General features: G+C 41.9%; 2 protein-coding genes across 10 annotated transcripts; one reads left to right on the top strand and one right to left on the bottom strand.

Moving 5' to 3' along the window:
- Positions 1-77: 77 nt before the first annotated feature.
- On the bottom strand, positions 78-4,946 carry npy7r (neuropeptide Y receptor Y7). Its single transcript, XM_026190186.2, has 2 exons — positions 4,820-4,946; positions 78-2,187 (listed from the first exon to the last, which is right to left on the bottom strand). Exon 2 carries the CDS (start codon positions 2,151-2,153, stop codon positions 1,038-1,040), a length of 1,116 nt encoding a protein of 371 aa, XP_026045971.2. The 5' UTR covers positions 2,154-2,187; positions 4,820-4,946; the 3' UTR covers positions 78-1,037.
- A 3,486-nt stretch (positions 4,947-8,432) lies between these two features.
- On the top strand, positions 8,433-14,613 carry trim105 (tripartite motif containing 105). Of its 9 annotated transcripts, none has more exons than XM_080306960.1 (8): positions 8,436-8,589; positions 8,677-8,920; positions 9,033-9,378; positions 12,045-12,140; positions 12,582-12,815; positions 12,953-12,966; positions 13,102-13,217; positions 13,442-14,613. In XM_080306960.1, the coding sequence occupies exons 3-8, from the start codon at positions 9,088-9,090 to the stop codon at positions 13,999-14,001; spliced, it is 1,311 nt and encodes a 436-aa protein (XP_080163086.1). In that variant the 5' UTR covers positions 8,436-8,589; positions 8,677-8,920; positions 9,033-9,087; the 3' UTR covers positions 14,002-14,613. The 9 variants fall into 9 exon arrangements, with proteins under 9 accessions (XP_026045941.1, XP_080163086.1, XP_080163094.1 ...); XM_080306968.1 differs by having other exon boundaries at positions 9,059-9,378; XM_080306962.1 differs by having other exon boundaries at positions 8,677-8,827; positions 8,956-9,378.
- The last annotated feature ends 919 nt before the right edge of the window (positions 14,614-15,532 follow it).

Consider the following 15,532-nt stretch of genomic DNA (forward strand, 5'->3'; position numbering starts at 1 on the left):
TGTGTGGAGTCCCTGCATGCTGCCAATGTTCAGTACATTTTCAAACTATGTCACAGAAGAATATAACAGCCATTTACTTGACTTACTTATATTTATCCAAACCTGGATCTCTTTATTTGACAAGGACATGCAAAACATAGTTTCTCCCCATAGTCAGATCAGGTCCAGGATTTGCATGTGTAATAGGGGCTCATTATGTCTACCAAGAGGTGCTGCGGTTGATTAATATTCCTGTTCATTAAACAGTCAACAAAGGGCACTTTATCAGCACTGCAATAAATGTAGAATCACACATTCTGACTTCTTCCAAAAGCGTTTCTTATTTCTAAGAAATCTGCGAAGCAGCTGGCTGCATTTTGTGCTAAAGACATCAATAATACGCTGCTCTCGCTCTCGCTCTACAGAGTCCCATTCCTCTGGAAACAGGGTCCTGCTGCTTCATCCAATCAGGAACAGCTGGTTGCCAGGTGAGGACAATTAACTTCCTGTTTGGACAGTAATATATCGATCGCCTCCTCTGGATTCCTTGAACTAGGGTTGAATGTTACGCTGCCAGAACACTTATAATTAATCCAGAATGTAGCAGTTGGATTAATTAGCTGAAAACCATCCAGATATTTTTTGAGCAGACATCAAGTAGAAAAAACAAAACAGGTGTGAAAAATGAAACTCTCACTGTCACAGTAATAACAGTCTTCCCTTAAGACTGTCATAAATTTGGACATGACAAACGAAAGAGAGCTCCTCATTTTACACGAGAACACATTATACACTGTACCTAGTTAAATAACACCTAAGTAAACACCTTAAACACATTTCTTAATAGTTGTTTTTACTAGTGCTGTTAGCAAAGGAAAAAGAACTTCACATGAAGCAATTTGCATGCAAAGCTTTGGGTCTTCTCCAGTGACACAGATACTCAAGATCAAACCATTAAAGTAAAAAAAAAGGCTACTTTTTGAAAGACAAACTCCAACGGAGCAGAGGGGCGCGCATACGTTCATATACTACAGATGCCTTGAAACGTGCAAATCAAGTCACACAGCAGTGGGAGGGTGTCCGCCGTTACGGCCGTTCAGAGTCATCCTCCTCAAGGAGCGAGTCCTGAATGAGCCTTCCAGGTGGAAAGTATCCGGCTTGTCTTCGCACCGGAACACCATGAGGAAGCCATTCCTGTAGTTTTTATTCATCCATCCGTACAGGAGAGGGTTGGTAAAAGTTGAACACATAGCCACAATGTGGAACACGGTGTATATTAGTTTATACTCCTCGAGCCTGAGCACCAGGTCCAGGTCGATGGCCAGCTGAAAGGCATGGAAGGGCAGCCAGCAGATGGCAAACACCACCACCACAAGCGCCAGCATCTTTGTGGTCTTTTTGCGGCGGTTGATGCTGTCATTGCGGCTTGATGGGCTGATGTGATTTCTCAGTTTGACCCAGATGCAGATGTAGGCGTAACTGATGATGGCTAGAGGAATGATATACTGCAGGAGGAGCATTGAGAGGCTGAAGATGAGCCCATCCCTGCTGGTCACTTGGGGCCACTTTTCAGTGCAGACGGGAAAGCGCTGGTTGATCGACGGGATCTCTTCGTAGCGGAACTCTCTGAAGATGGCGAGGGGTGCTGCCAGGACAGCAGACACAGTCCAGGTGAATGCCATGATGAGGAAGCTCGAGTGCCACGTGAGCCGCATTCCGAGGTGGAACACGATGCAGCGATAGCGCTCCAGAGCTATGACAGTCATGGTGAGGATGGATACGTGCACACTCAGAGCCTGGGCAAAGGGCACCATGTGGCACAACACAGCCCCAAATGTCCACTCTTCTAGAAGAGTGTAAACCAGCGTGAAGGGCAAACAGAAGGTGTTCACGAGAAGGTCTGCCAGGGCCAGGTTAGCTATGAAGAAGTTGGTGACTGTTCGCATGTTTCTGTAGCGAACTATCATGTAGATGACGAGAGCATTGCCCAGCAGCCCCAGCAGGATGATAAGCGAGTAAGCTGTGATCAGGCTGATCTGGACTCCAAGGTGCTTGATGATGTCAGTGTGGTATCCAGGCTGGTGCAAGCCCATGCTGTCGTTAAGCAGAAACAAGGGATCGGTTTCTCCAGCCTCGTCTTCTCCCGTGCTGTTGGATATGTCCGGTGGGCTCATTTTGGAAGATGCTAGATCAAGGCTGACTTTACACCTGAGCAGAGAAAATAGAAAATAACTGTTTAAGAGAATATCCCATCAGAGGTTTCTCATCACGCCTGATCAACATTTCTTGAACTCTTACCTCCAGGATGTACATCAATTAAGCCCTCACAGACTTCTCATGCACACTGGCGTTTACACACCACTCTGTATTTAAATATTAGTTATTATTCATCTCTGTCTCTCTTCCAAGGCATGTTTTTTGCCCTGTCTTTCTCCCCTCACCACAAAGCGGTAACGGCTCCCTGAGTCTGGTTCTGCTGAGATATTGTCCTCTTATAAGGGAGTTTTTCCTTCCCACTGTCAAAAAGTGCTTTCTCAGAAGGGGTTGTCTGGCTGCTGGGGTTTTTCTGTATTATTGTAGACTCTTTACCTTACAATGCTAAGAATTTTCTAAATAAAATAAGTCAAATTGAATTGGATACTGGCAGTACAACTATGGGAATCTGAACATTAGAGCTCTTTGATCAAGTGTCGAGGTGTGTTACTCTTCTATCCATTTGTTTCGTGTCTTTTATACGCTGTAATACCTTCTGTCACTCACAGAAGTGAACTGCAGACATTCCTGTCAGTGTATTAGGACAGACAAGTGGCATTATTAGTGATGCATTGTACTTCAAACCATGTTTTTTATTTTCAGGGTGTTTTCCATGCTCTGCACTGCAAGAGAGCTAAAATCCAACTTTCTTAAAAAACATGGCTCCACAGTTATTTCTTTGTTCCCTTTACATCACCTGCAAATACCACTCTGATATTAAAGAGATGTAGTGTTTAACCAAAAGATAATGAAACAATTTAGTAGATATGAGACGCCTCTAATTCGTACGGCCTCATTATTAGAACACTTGTCCACGACTGTGTTGAGGAGGTAGATGTTCTGAAAAAGTAAGAAAATTAAACATGAATTTTAATGAATAGATCGACAGTTAGAATCAACTGAAGAACAGCTTGCTTTGTAGCAGCTTCTTGAAAGCCCTATGCAAAAATAGAACCAGATATCACGAGCTATTTACTGTGGAATATTGTCTGGGCTGTGCAAAAGAAAACACAAAAAACCCCTCTAAGAGACATGAAAACCTGTACTATTAGAAAGAATAAAGAAAACATGATGGAGGAAGCAGTGAGATCAAGAGTGAGCCAGTTCAAAGCTGCATCATTAGAGTTGCAGGCAGGTTGCATGCATAGTCTGAATCTTATAAAGGGAACATTGTGTTTTTGTGCTTAACATTAAACAACCTTTCATAAGTAAAAATATTCTGTAGTTCATCATCTAGTCATTTATGGCAGTTTACCTGTGTACAGCCAAGAGCCGCTGCTGAGTGCAGACAGTGCATGTTGTAATGACATGTATAACTACAGCTGCAGCTTGGCTCTTAAAGGATAAAAGCCAAGTCTCATCCTTATTAGGCAAATGCATGTAAATTGCATTATGTTATGTTAACCACAGTAAGATGCTTTGAGGAAATCCATTTCCTAGGGATTCTCAATCATAAAACCTGGACCTGCCCTTATGGGCCTGATTAAGCTTTGCAATTTTTATTGATTTTTATTTTTATTTTTTTTTTTGTGGCCATCACTTAATGCTTAAAGTTTTCTGAGACAAACCAGGTCACCCTTTAGTGAGAGGTCATGTCTTTGGTGACAGACACTCCTTGATTTCTCGGGGGATCCAGCCTATTTCCTGAGAACCACTAGAAAGACTATCTTTCACTGACATCATCGCTTTTTCCACGATTTTACTAAAACAGTAAAACAGTGAAGCCAATGGCATTTGGAAGTATTGTGTTCTCGCCCATAATGTTACGGTTAAACTAAAGGTATTGCATTGCAGATGTGTCGTGTCTCCAAGCTCCTGCACAATTCCCTGATATTTGAAACCATTCATACGTGTCGGTTCCTTGAAATATTAGCGGTGAAGAGAAAACAGAGACTCTTAGGACATCGGACAAAATAATCTATAGTTGACTGATTTGTAAGATGCCTCGAAATCCATATGTAGGGATCACCGAAGATGTGATCATGGTGCTACAACAGGTGTTGCAGTGCCAGTAACCCGAGGAACATGAAAACCCTGCCTTAACCTGCCTGGTACACACCGCTGCACCAGGCAGGTTAAGCCATGCACTTTATAAACCATTATTTACCCTTTTTTGTTCAATGATAGGAACCTTGTGCCACTACACCTGCTCGATCAAACATCCTCAGCACAACCTGATTCAATTCAAGCTAACTCTACATATTACTACCAAATAATAACGAGGCGATTTATTTCTAATTGAGTGTGCATCGGTGCGTAATTTGTGCCAATTTGTTCAACTTACTCAGCAGTGCGCATTCAAACATCTCCAACTGAGCTCTGAGAGATTAGTTAACCGACTTGACAGGTGCAAAACGTCTCTCTCCAACGCAAAGAGTCTCAGGTACGCAGTCTGGACTCTTTTCATCCAGCACGTTTTCTTTTATCCAAATTACGCACATTTCATAGTTCTATCAGCTACAGGTTACGCTGTCACAAAAGAGCAGAGAAATCATGTCTTGCACCTCAAAGGGGGAGTCCATGTATGTCCCACAACTATAGCTTCGCAATATCCATTTTAAGTCTATCCACACATTAATCGACTCACCTGTCCCCCTATATCTCCTTTGTGCAAACGTGTCTTCACCGGAGAGTGTCATGAAACAAGTGGGAAAAAATCTCGAAGCTCCTCCCAGCGTGCAGCGCCTGGTGCGCATCTTGTGGCTCGACTGTTTTGTGTGTTCCTGTCAGGTTTACAGGGTGCAGTGTAAGCCTCCACATCTGTGCCAGCCTGCCAGAGACAGAGACTGGAGATCTGCGCAGGGTTTGCGCTTTGCAAATCACATCACACTTTTTTTTGTAATGTTTTCATTTATTTTATTTACTTTCACCAGGCAAAGAAATCAAATAAAACACCATAAAGCATCCTTTAAAGTGCCAAAGCACACTCAGTCTACGTCACTGGGTTTTCCAAATTCATCTCCATTTGTTATTTCATTTATTTCCTGCCAAGTATTCCGTTTTTCCCCTCCTCGAAGCTTTGCCCTTGTTCATGTGTACAATATTTGATGAACTTTGGAACAAAACATGGCTTTAAAGCAGATAATTTAAATGGCTGTATATTTGATTCTCGGGATCACTGTCTCAACTGATCTAATTTCTTTAATGAAAAACATTTAAAGTGCAGCTTAACGCAATTTTCGTGTTGCTTTGCAGAGAGCCATTGTTAAGCTAACTGTCATATTGAGTTGATTAGCCCGGAAAACAATACAAGACAACAAGGAGCCTCTCGTGGGCTTTTTTCCCCTGTGAGCTCCCACGATACCTAAAATAGATAAAAGTTCATGCTGATGGCACAGAAAGTCACTAAACTGTAGTCCCTTTGACCCTGCAGTGTCGTGGGAGATGTCAGTCAATATTTTAGTATTCAGAGTGTGTCATTTACCTGGATTATTTTCTATTGGGAGGGGCGCGGGGGGGGGGGGGGGGGGGGGGGGGGGATGGTGACTTTATTGTGCCTGGAGCAATTCCCTCTGTAACAAGATGACAGTAAATAGTCATCTGGGACAAAAATTACTTTTTGTTTTGATTTGGCCAGTTTTTGAGGAACTTCAAAAGCAAAGTGAAACGCAAAAAGCAACAAAGATCACAAGGTCCCTAGAAATAAATGGGATTAAAAGACTTTAAAAATGCCCTGAATTTATTTTTTTTACTGTACTTTCAACCTACATGATTGTTTGAAAGGAATTCACCTGATCAGAATCTTAATAGGATCCTTGAACCTCTTTGGTTTTAGTTTGTGGCAGAATAATTTGATGCACCAATTATCTCAGCACCGGAGATTATACTTGATTGGCTCTTTCTCTTTCTCTCTTCCACTTCTTTTGCTTCCAATTAAAAGAGCCATCCACCAGCCTCCCCATGCCTGGGTCACTCAGCCAGTGTTGAGAGTTTTCTCAGGCTGCTGTGTCATTGATTCACCTGGAAGGGCTCAAATTAATCTTCATAAAAGTGGTTAGTGAGCTATTTGGGACTGAGAATGGTTGAGATTCACTTCTTGTCTCTAGCTCACAAACTGTGGGTGTCCTCGCAACTTGTTTGTCTGTCTTTCTGTGTAATTAACCCAAGCTAAGAAATCCCTTTTGTGCTTTTTTCCCCCTTTTCCTTTTGTTATTTCCTACCGGGGATACACACTTGACAGATGGTAACCGTACAATGCGGATTAGACCATTTAGTCATTTGATTTTAGATATTGATTTTAAAGGATACTTTCCTTTTGAAGCTTGCAGATTGGATTCCTCAGAGAAATATTTGTGTGGGATGTTCCAGTCGTTCCTGCTGGTGAACTTTTCTTTTATAAAGGACTTGGTCAACATGTCCAAGAAGGCAGAAGTGGTCCTGTATCTCCCCTATTAAACTGAAATTTAATAGCCACATTCCTTGCAAGCACGCCTGGAGCTAACATTAATGACACCGAGGTCGTATCCTTGGTAATGTTTCAGAGAGTTTGGAGGTTTTTAGCAACTTGTGACAGACTGTAGATTTTTGCAATAGTGGATATCAAGCAAATTTCATTATAATTCCACAAACCATCCACTCATTTTACACACTGAGTTCAGTTCACTTATCGCAGCGAGTAATGTAAAATCTTTTGTATAACGTCTTTTGTGGCTCCGGAGGAACCTTTCAGAAATCTAAACAAATAGCTATCTACGGAATCTAAGGAGCTTGGAAAGAAAAGCGACCGGACTTCTATAACTTTCTTGAAGACGTTTCACCTCTCATGCAAGAAGCTTTTTCAGTTCTAACACCAACTGATGGAGAGTCCCAGGTGTTTAAGCCCTAGTGGAAGTTGTCTCTTAAGAGGACCCTCTTAAGGCACAACTCCCACTAGGGTGAAACGTGGGCAAAACTGTTATGGGGGCCTGACCTTTACATGAGACTAGAGTCCAATCCTATTTTATTAGATGTTTGCTTTACTACTATTCATGGAGATTTAATAGTCATTTATAAGGGATTTGTTCCATCAGAATTATATCTGATGGAGGATGAATGGACAGATATATCTGTGCAAATGACCTAGAAATAACACACTTTAATCTATTTTTTACAGTAAAAGTAAAAAGATGCAACTTGACTGTCTTTTCGGAATCAATATTAGATCCAGTATTCTTAGTCTTAGTCTTAGTCCTTCCCTGCGTTTGCAACAGACATTGGAGGAAGTGAAAAAGGTAGATTGAAAATAAATATTGGTCGACTGGCAAAGGTGCTGGAGACATTCCTCTGAGATTTTGGTCAATATTGACATGATAGCATCCCAATTGCTGCAGATTTGTCTGGTACACATCCATGACGTAAATCTCTCTTTCCACCCCAACCCAAAGGTGAGCTGTCGGACTGAGATGTGCTGAATGTGGAAGCCATTTGAATACAGAGACCCCATTCAAGAAACCACTTTGAGCTAATTTGAGAGTTTCACTGGAAACGGCTTTCAGAAGATGGGTACACTGTGATCATAAAATGATGGATATGGTTATCAACAACAATCAAGCAGGTGTGGTGTATAAATCATGATCTGGTACTTAAAGGGCCCAATGTTTGCCGAGAAAATATCACCAACAGTACCCTGAACATTTGATACAAGCAAGGATGGAGCCATGCTTTTATGTGGTTTTCCATATTCTAACCATGCTTGCCTAATGTACCAGCAAAATCAAGACTCATCAGAATCTTTCTGATCTTTTATTGCCCATTTCTGGGGCGTCTGTGTGAATTCTAGCCTGAATTTCCTGTTAAGTGGTCATTTGAGTTAATATTACTTTCCTATCAGCTTTATGCAGTGTGGTTATTCTTCTCCGACCTTTAGTATCGACAAAACCCAGAAAACTGCAACTCACTGCATATTTTCAGTTTTTCAGACCATTTTCTGTAAACCCTAGACATGGTTTTGTAGGAAATTCCCAGTCAATCAGCAGATCTGTCTGGCACCAATACCCATTTCTCAATGAAATCCCCTTTCTTCCCCATTCTGATGCTTACTTTGAACTTCAGCAGGTCGCCTTGACCTTGTCTGTATGCCTATAAATGCACTGAATTGCTGCCACGTGATTGGCTGATTAGATATTTGTATTAATGAGCAGTTGAACGTGTGTACCTAATAAAATGACCAGTTAGTGTATATCGAAAATTGCTGACAAAACTCGTTGCCATCTGCTGTTCACCGTCAAACACACTGACCAATCAAACGCAGGCTTGTGGCGCGCGCATGCGCAGAATATAAGACTATTTGTTCCCAAACAGCAGCAGCAGCAGGGAGTAGAGAGCAGAGGGGCGAACTTTGACGTATTCGGTTTTGAATTTCTCCGAACAACAGACCACGTAAGTTCATCAAAGTATTCATTATGTGACGATTATAGTCACTTTATTGAAGTTCCGAAATGTCTTTTGTTTCTTATTGTTTTGTAGAGGCTGCTACACGTAGCTAAACGCTAACTGGCTCCAGGCAGTTAAGAGCAAACACGCTACCTGAGTAAACACTGCCTTCACAATACAAATCACAAGCTAGCTCGCAAGCCCCGTGATATAGCACCTGATTTCTACTGCTGAGCACCATCAAGTAGGTGCTTAGTGCTAGTATTAAGATGTTTGCACTGCTTTGTTATCAGTGATGGACTTCAGACTGTAGCTGCACACTCTGCTGTGTTTGAAGGTGAACTATTTGTTTTTCCTTTCATTTGTTGGCAGCTGACAGAAAAATCGAAGCTATCTCCTTGTAAAGTATTTGCAGAAGTGGATTGGTAATCTTTTCTGTTTGCCTTCAGACGTTTTGCTTTCACTTCCTGTGAAGGGATCTCAAAGAGGACAGCACCCTTCATCATGGCTGCTGCTGCTGCTGCTGCTGTTCAGTCCACCAGAGGCAGTCTGAGAGAGGACCTGACATGTGCCATATGCTGTGATCTGTTCCGAGAGCCTGTCATGTTGGCCTGCATGCACCATTTCTGCAAATCTTGCATATCCAGGTACTGGAGAGGAACGCAGGGGCCTGTCACCTGCCCACAATGCCGCAAGGAGTTCAGCTCCAAGCAGTTTCAAACTAACTACCTTGTGGCAGCCATGGTGGAGAAGGTCCGTGCCACTACCTCGGATGCTTACACCAAGAACCTAGAGGTTTGTATTTCAGTCTCACTTCATGTTTAACTGTCGTGCTGGCGGTTTTCCAGACAGTTTCTTTGGGTCAGCAAGAAATAAAGTCTTCTGCGATGTTATACAAATAACCTTGTGCTCTTAAGTAGACCGATCAATAGTAATTGACCAGCAAGTAACATCTGGGTTCAATACAGTTATAATTCATGCTTCAGTCCGCGTCCACGTTTGTTTTATTGTTGTTCTGCCCTCAGCCTACCTTATTTGAATTTCTCAGACCAAAGTTCACTCTTCACTCACCCTTATGATACTTTGTATAACAGGTTATGCAACTTAAGCACAGCAGAGGCATTAATATACACTGACAGAATAATAAAAACACTTGTAAGGTTTTTTGTTTGTTTGTTTTGCTGGTTTTAGCACAGACAAAAAAATCCTTTTCCACTTTTCCTAAGAGAACAGATAAGAAATTGATCTGTCGAGCAAATATAAGGCTCGAGGCCTCAGCTGGTTTCTTTCACTTAACATAAAAAGTACAGGTACTTCTAAGGATTCCCGATTGACAAATTAACTTGTCAACTTGTCCCCTTTTTTTTTTTTTTTTTTTTTTTTTTTTTGTTGCTTTTGTTTTTTGGAAACCATACAAAACATAAAAAGCTAAAGTAACAAACCACAGACCACGGCAGCATCAGCCACTGGTTTGTAAAGTCACCTGAATTTTAGAATGTATTTATTTAATTATTTTTTTAGGCCAAAAGACACCACATGTGAACAAACTACTTGATTACTAAATTATCGGCTGTGTGCCTGTGTCGGCTGCGTAGGTCCATTGCGTGCGCATAGATGCGTGCAAATGGAGCGCAGGCCTCCCTTGAGCTGTTACACCAGCTAACAGCATAATAACCCATAATATTGGTAAGATAACATAACACAAACATGGTTGAGAACTCCAGCTCAGTGATTCCAATTAGGTAATGCGGCTCACACCCTTTATAATTCTGACTTTACATACCTTAACATGTGTTTCAGGCTATAAACATTTAAGCCAGTTTTTTTCCATAATAATGATCCCATTTCATATTAGTTTGAACTTCAGCTTAATCTAAGCTTTATCACTATTATTAGCCAATGTCAGCTATTTGCTGATTGATGACTATCAGCATTAATAACAGCTGATTTATCTGATTTTTAAATCACAAAATATCAGTATTGGTCTTAAAAACCTATATTGGGTTGGCTCTAATTAAGATGGCACAGTCATGTTTGCAGTAAAAATACCTGTATTTGTCAGTTCAGTCTGAAGCAGAGCAGTCAAAAAATTTATAATGTAGCTTATATTTAACAAAAAAGGACATTTTGGCTTCAGTGTATGTTGCTACTGTCTTCATCCTTGGCTGTACATTCTTTAGCTTTCCTGGAAGTCTAGTAGTCGGTACCAGTACCAGCATAATTACCTGATTCTTAAAACTCAATTCAATTCAAATTAAAAAAGAAAAACACAGACGTTACCCTAATCCTTTGACTCAGTGTCATTTCAGAATGACACGAAAATGTTACCAATATATTTGGTTACCAGAAGTGTTAGCATGGTTGCTAAGTATCCTGCTAACGTCACAAGCTCAAGCATTTAACTTTAGACACAGTTGATTTCACAACAGCAATGCTGTTGTGAAATATGAATGTAAGCATATGTAGATGTCTATCTTTTAGCCTCTTCTCTGAAGCATTTCCACACTTGGTGTGAAAGTCAAGATAGCATCGTTTGCATATCCATCCATCCATTCGCTTCCGCTTGTCCTTTTCAGGGTCGCGGGGGGCGCTGGAGCCTATCCCAGCTGTCATAGGGCGAAAGGCGGGGTACACCCTGGACAGGTCGCCAGTCTGTCGCAGGGCCAACACATAGGGACAGACAACCATTCACACTCACATTCACTCGCACATTCACACCTAGTGACAATTTAGATTAATCAATCAATTAACCTATCCCCACAAGCTGTGGGGGACGTTTGCATATCATCTTTTAAAAATGTAGTTCCAACCCTTGGTCATCTACCTCAAGTGCTTCCGTACTCGACTCTTACTACTTTTCTTCGCAAGTCGGGCTGGCACTATTACTGCAACTGCACTAGCCGCCATCTTTGGTGTTGTAGTTTGTAGTTATGCATCCCCATGTTGGTACATACTCTGCAAAAAATGAGTAGTATTCCAGATTTTGCTATTGGGGTTTTTTGTGTAAAGTTTTTTTTTCTTCTTCTGATGACATCACTAGTCCAAACTTTAGACAGGTGTATTTTCGCAGCTTTTATGTTACATATGCAAGTGGATTAAGAACATAATAAAACACAATCAAAATGCTTTTCCATAATGTGGGACCTTTTAAAATGTTGTGTTCTTCCTAGGCTGTGTTTTGTGCTGTAGTTGTACTAGATTCCGTTAGATTGTAATGTATTATGATGTTTCCTCCTCAATACATGCAGAATATAAGAAAAACCTCTGAATGTGATGCAGATCAACTCAACAACAGCACAAAAGCAAAGTTCTCAGATGGGCCTGTGTCTTGAATAGCGTTTACTTCTTGTCGTTAATTATTCCCCCCTTTACCGTTATCGAGTTCCTTCATTCTCTGCATAGTCTCTTTTCTTTAGTGTTCCTATCCCCCACGCTGATTAGATTTGCATACCACTTTGCAGAAACAACTGAAGGAGGCTTTGGAGAGCCACCGCCTGAGGAAGCAGGACTTCATCAACAGCATTCACAGAGACAAAGAAAAGATGAATATTATAAAGGTACGCTCATGTGGGAATCCAAAGGAATGGCAACACTTAAGAAATAAGAACAAGCACGGCCGTCTCTAATGGCTGTTTACAGCATGTTAATGTGCATATTTAGTGGTGCAGAACATGACAAACTGTGCAAAAGCAGGAGCGACGGAAACAAAATGACAAAGTAAGGCAGACAGATGTGGGATAAGAGCTTAAATTTTAGCCGCACACGCTGGGCTGAGATGATGAAAAGGAAATCGTTTCCTTCTTTATGCAGTACTTGTCAGACACATGGAGCTTTTATGCTAATTGTGACTTCATTCCCATCTGTTTGTATCTCTGGAGATGTGTGTTGTTCCGCAAGCTTTTTAGAGCTTTAAGCAAGCAAGCCACGTGTTCGGTAAACGCGTGGCACGACACGGAGAGTCCCGCTCTTATAACGTTAATCATCCCTCTCCCTCGTAGAGTGTCGCGGCAGATCTCCAGGCGCGTGTCAAAAGTGAGTTCCAAGCTCTCCATCAGATCCTGCACGATGAGGAAGCCTGTACGCTGGAGCAGCTGAGGAGGGAGCAGGAGGAGGAGCTGGTGAAAGTCCAGCACCACCTGGAGGTCACGGAGCAGGCAGCGAAGGAGCTGGAGGACAATATAAAAGCGCTGCAGGAGGCCAGCACTGCCACCCAGGACATCGTACTGACTGAGGTGGGAATTGAAAATGATGTGACCCTATTTATATTATTGTCTGATATTATAAAATCATCTAATTGGGAATTAATTATTTTTCACGAACCCGTTTCAAACAAGCTGTTAACGTGACTTTTTTTTTTCCTTCTCATTAGCTCCCAGCACTGAGGTGAGCGTGCATTTCCGTGTTGTGACCAATTAATTGCTCGTGACAGTTTTTGCGCACATTGTGCTCATGTGACATTTACAGTAATTTACGCTGAGAGCAAATGATCCGAACTCTGTGTTCTTTTTGTTTGCACAGACCATGTGCGCAGGTGGATATCGCCCCGGAGTTTGATATAAATGCTTTCAGTAACAAATACCTGGCTCCCTTACAATACATCACATGGAGGAGGATGTTCAAATCTTTGAAACCAGGTAATTTCCCCCCGATGCTTCATTACACACAAAATGACTGGAGCTGAAAACTGGTTCTGAGTCAATAATGGGAGTAATTAAGGGAAAATGAGTGTAGTGTTATGATAAGCTATTGAGGTGGAAACAGGAGTGGCACCATTATCATGCTGTAAAAGGGTTGTTTTGGAGTTTTGTGCGTTAAAAATCTGTCATTTTATCTCCCAATGAATTGTTTCACCCCATAGGTCCCTCCCTGTTAACGTTTGACGTCGATACAGCACACCCGAGCATTCAAGTCTCGAGAGACAAAACCGTAGCGGTCGAATCTAACGTCATGACCCACCACGTGAACCACAACAAGCGCTTCCTTCAGTGCGTCAACATTCTGGCTGCCCAGGGCTTCCAATCGGGTCGACACTACTGGGAGGTAGAAGTGGGCACCAGCCCTAAGTGGGACCTGGGAGTGGCCTTGGAGAATGTCAACAGGCACGCTCGGATCAAGCTGAGCCCGGAAAGCGGCTACTGGACCTTGCGGCTGCGCAACGGGAACGAGTACTCGGTGGGGAAGCAGCCGTGGGAGAGGCTGCGGGTCAGATCTTCCCCGCAGAGGCTCGGGGTTTTCTTGGACTGCGACGAGAGGAGGGTCTCCTTCTACAACGCCGACGACATGAGTCTGCTCTACTCGTTCGCCAACGGGCCGAGGGGCAAGGTGTTCCCCTTCTTTAGCCCGTGCATTACAGACAGCCGCCACAAACCTCAGCCCATAAAGCTCCTCCACTACCCTCCTGCCGCTCTGTCCGGCTGATATCGCTGCAATCAATCAATGCTTTCTCACACAACACGGTTATCAGCCATTATTTGAATGAGCGTGACGTAAACATTCTTTTCACAAATTCTGACTTGATTTTGCCAGATGCTGTTTTCTATCTTAAAAGCTTTAAAATGTTCAGAAAATTGTCTTACTCATCAAAGTAAAAAAAAAATCCACTTTGTAGTAATCATCGTGCCAAGGCTTATGCACCAATTAGCTTAAATGCAGTATTAAAACGCTGTGCTCTAGCTTAGATGCATCAAATTACATTAATGGCATACTCAGTCTTCAACACATAATGTTTAATAGATGTAGATAAATGACTTTTGCTATGATAATTGGAATAATTGCCAGGTTAGACTCTTTAGACTGACTTGTAAAATCACCAAATTCAGTCAGGGTGAGGTTATTATGCACTTTATTACAAGATTTTGTATGTGATTGTGTAGGAAATAGAAAGGACTCAATCTGTTTATTCGTTTCTATTCATTATGTATGTGTCTAATTTTGAAGCCATGTATCATGAGTTTAATTTTCTTAGTAATTTCCTTTCGTCGTGTATAAAGTGCTTACGCAAATAAACCGAATCACTTTTTCTTCCTCAAACACTGCCTTTGATTCTTTTCTACAACGCCACACGCTGTGGAAGTGCAAACCCAACACAACTTGAAACGATCAAGGATGCTATTAAACATCATCAAAGCAAAGTTCGCAACTGCACACTGCAACTGATGTGAATCCAAAGCTATCCTAACAGGAGACACGGTGGAGGGTTGCTGACTCGCCTGCACCGGAATTTTTTATTTTAATTTTTTTTCTTTAAACGCGTGAGCCATCGCTGACACTTCCACAGCGAAAACAGGCGGGCTTTTGGTTATCTTTGCAAACACACGACAGCACCGACGTCCTGTTTCCTCCCGCCAGGTGAAAGGTCAGATAAACAGAGTGACAGTGGGGTTGCCTGTGGGTCTCCTGGACAGGCCTCAGGGGGCTGCTGAAGCAGGATGCTGCTGCCTGCGCCTCCTGATTGGGAAAGTGGCACAATAAACTAGACCGGTGGGGGAACTGTTTTTCTGCACAGCAGCTACACGGAATATGCATTCATCATGCTTTTATCACACACTTTCTTTTATGTATGTGTTCAGATTTAGCAAAATTGCCGTAAATTATGAAGTAAACCTTTTACATTCTTGTTTTTCTCTTCTTTACAGGTCATTCTGTTTGACTCTGTGGAACACATTTGTGCCTTTTGGGTGTGATATACATCTATATACTACAAGATGTTTCTTATTGTAATTAAAACATGTTAAGCAATGTAATGGTAATAGAGCTAAACAGTGGCCAGTCTGTTTAATGGGACGCTCAGCTCTACAGAGCCTTTGGGTATCCTATGTAGCTCAAAGCGACACTATTTAATATTTTATTATTAAAACTTGAGAAATGCAATTATGCAAAAAGTCATTACTTCTAGCTTTCCTCGCCATTTCCTCTTAAATCTGCTTCAGTTTTAGTTTTGTGAAAAAGG

The sequence above is a fragment of the Astatotilapia calliptera genome, chromosome 2 (genome assembly GCF_964374335.1).
Source record: "Astatotilapia calliptera chromosome 2, fAstCal68.1, whole genome shotgun sequence".
NCBI lineage: Eukaryota > Metazoa > Chordata > Actinopteri > Cichliformes > Cichlidae > Astatotilapia > Astatotilapia calliptera.

Excerpts from the sequence above, each read along its gene's own strand:
- npy7r (XM_026190186.2), bottom strand. The coding sequence starts at position 2,153 with ATGAGCCCACCGGACATATCCAACAGCACGGGAGAAGACGAGGCTGGA.
- trim105 (XM_026190156.2), top strand. The coding sequence starts at position 9,088 with ATGGCTGCTGCTGCTGCTGCTGCTGTTCAGTCCACCAGAGGCAGTCTG. Across the intron at positions 12,141-12,581 it reads AAAAGATGAATATTATAAAG|AGTGTCGCGGCAGATCTCCA; the intron begins GTACGCTCATGT and ends TCTCCCTCGTAG. Across the intron at positions 13,218-13,441 it reads GTTCAAATCTTTGAAACCAG|GTCCCTCCCTGTTAACGTTT; the intron begins GTAATTTCCCCC and ends TTCACCCCATAG.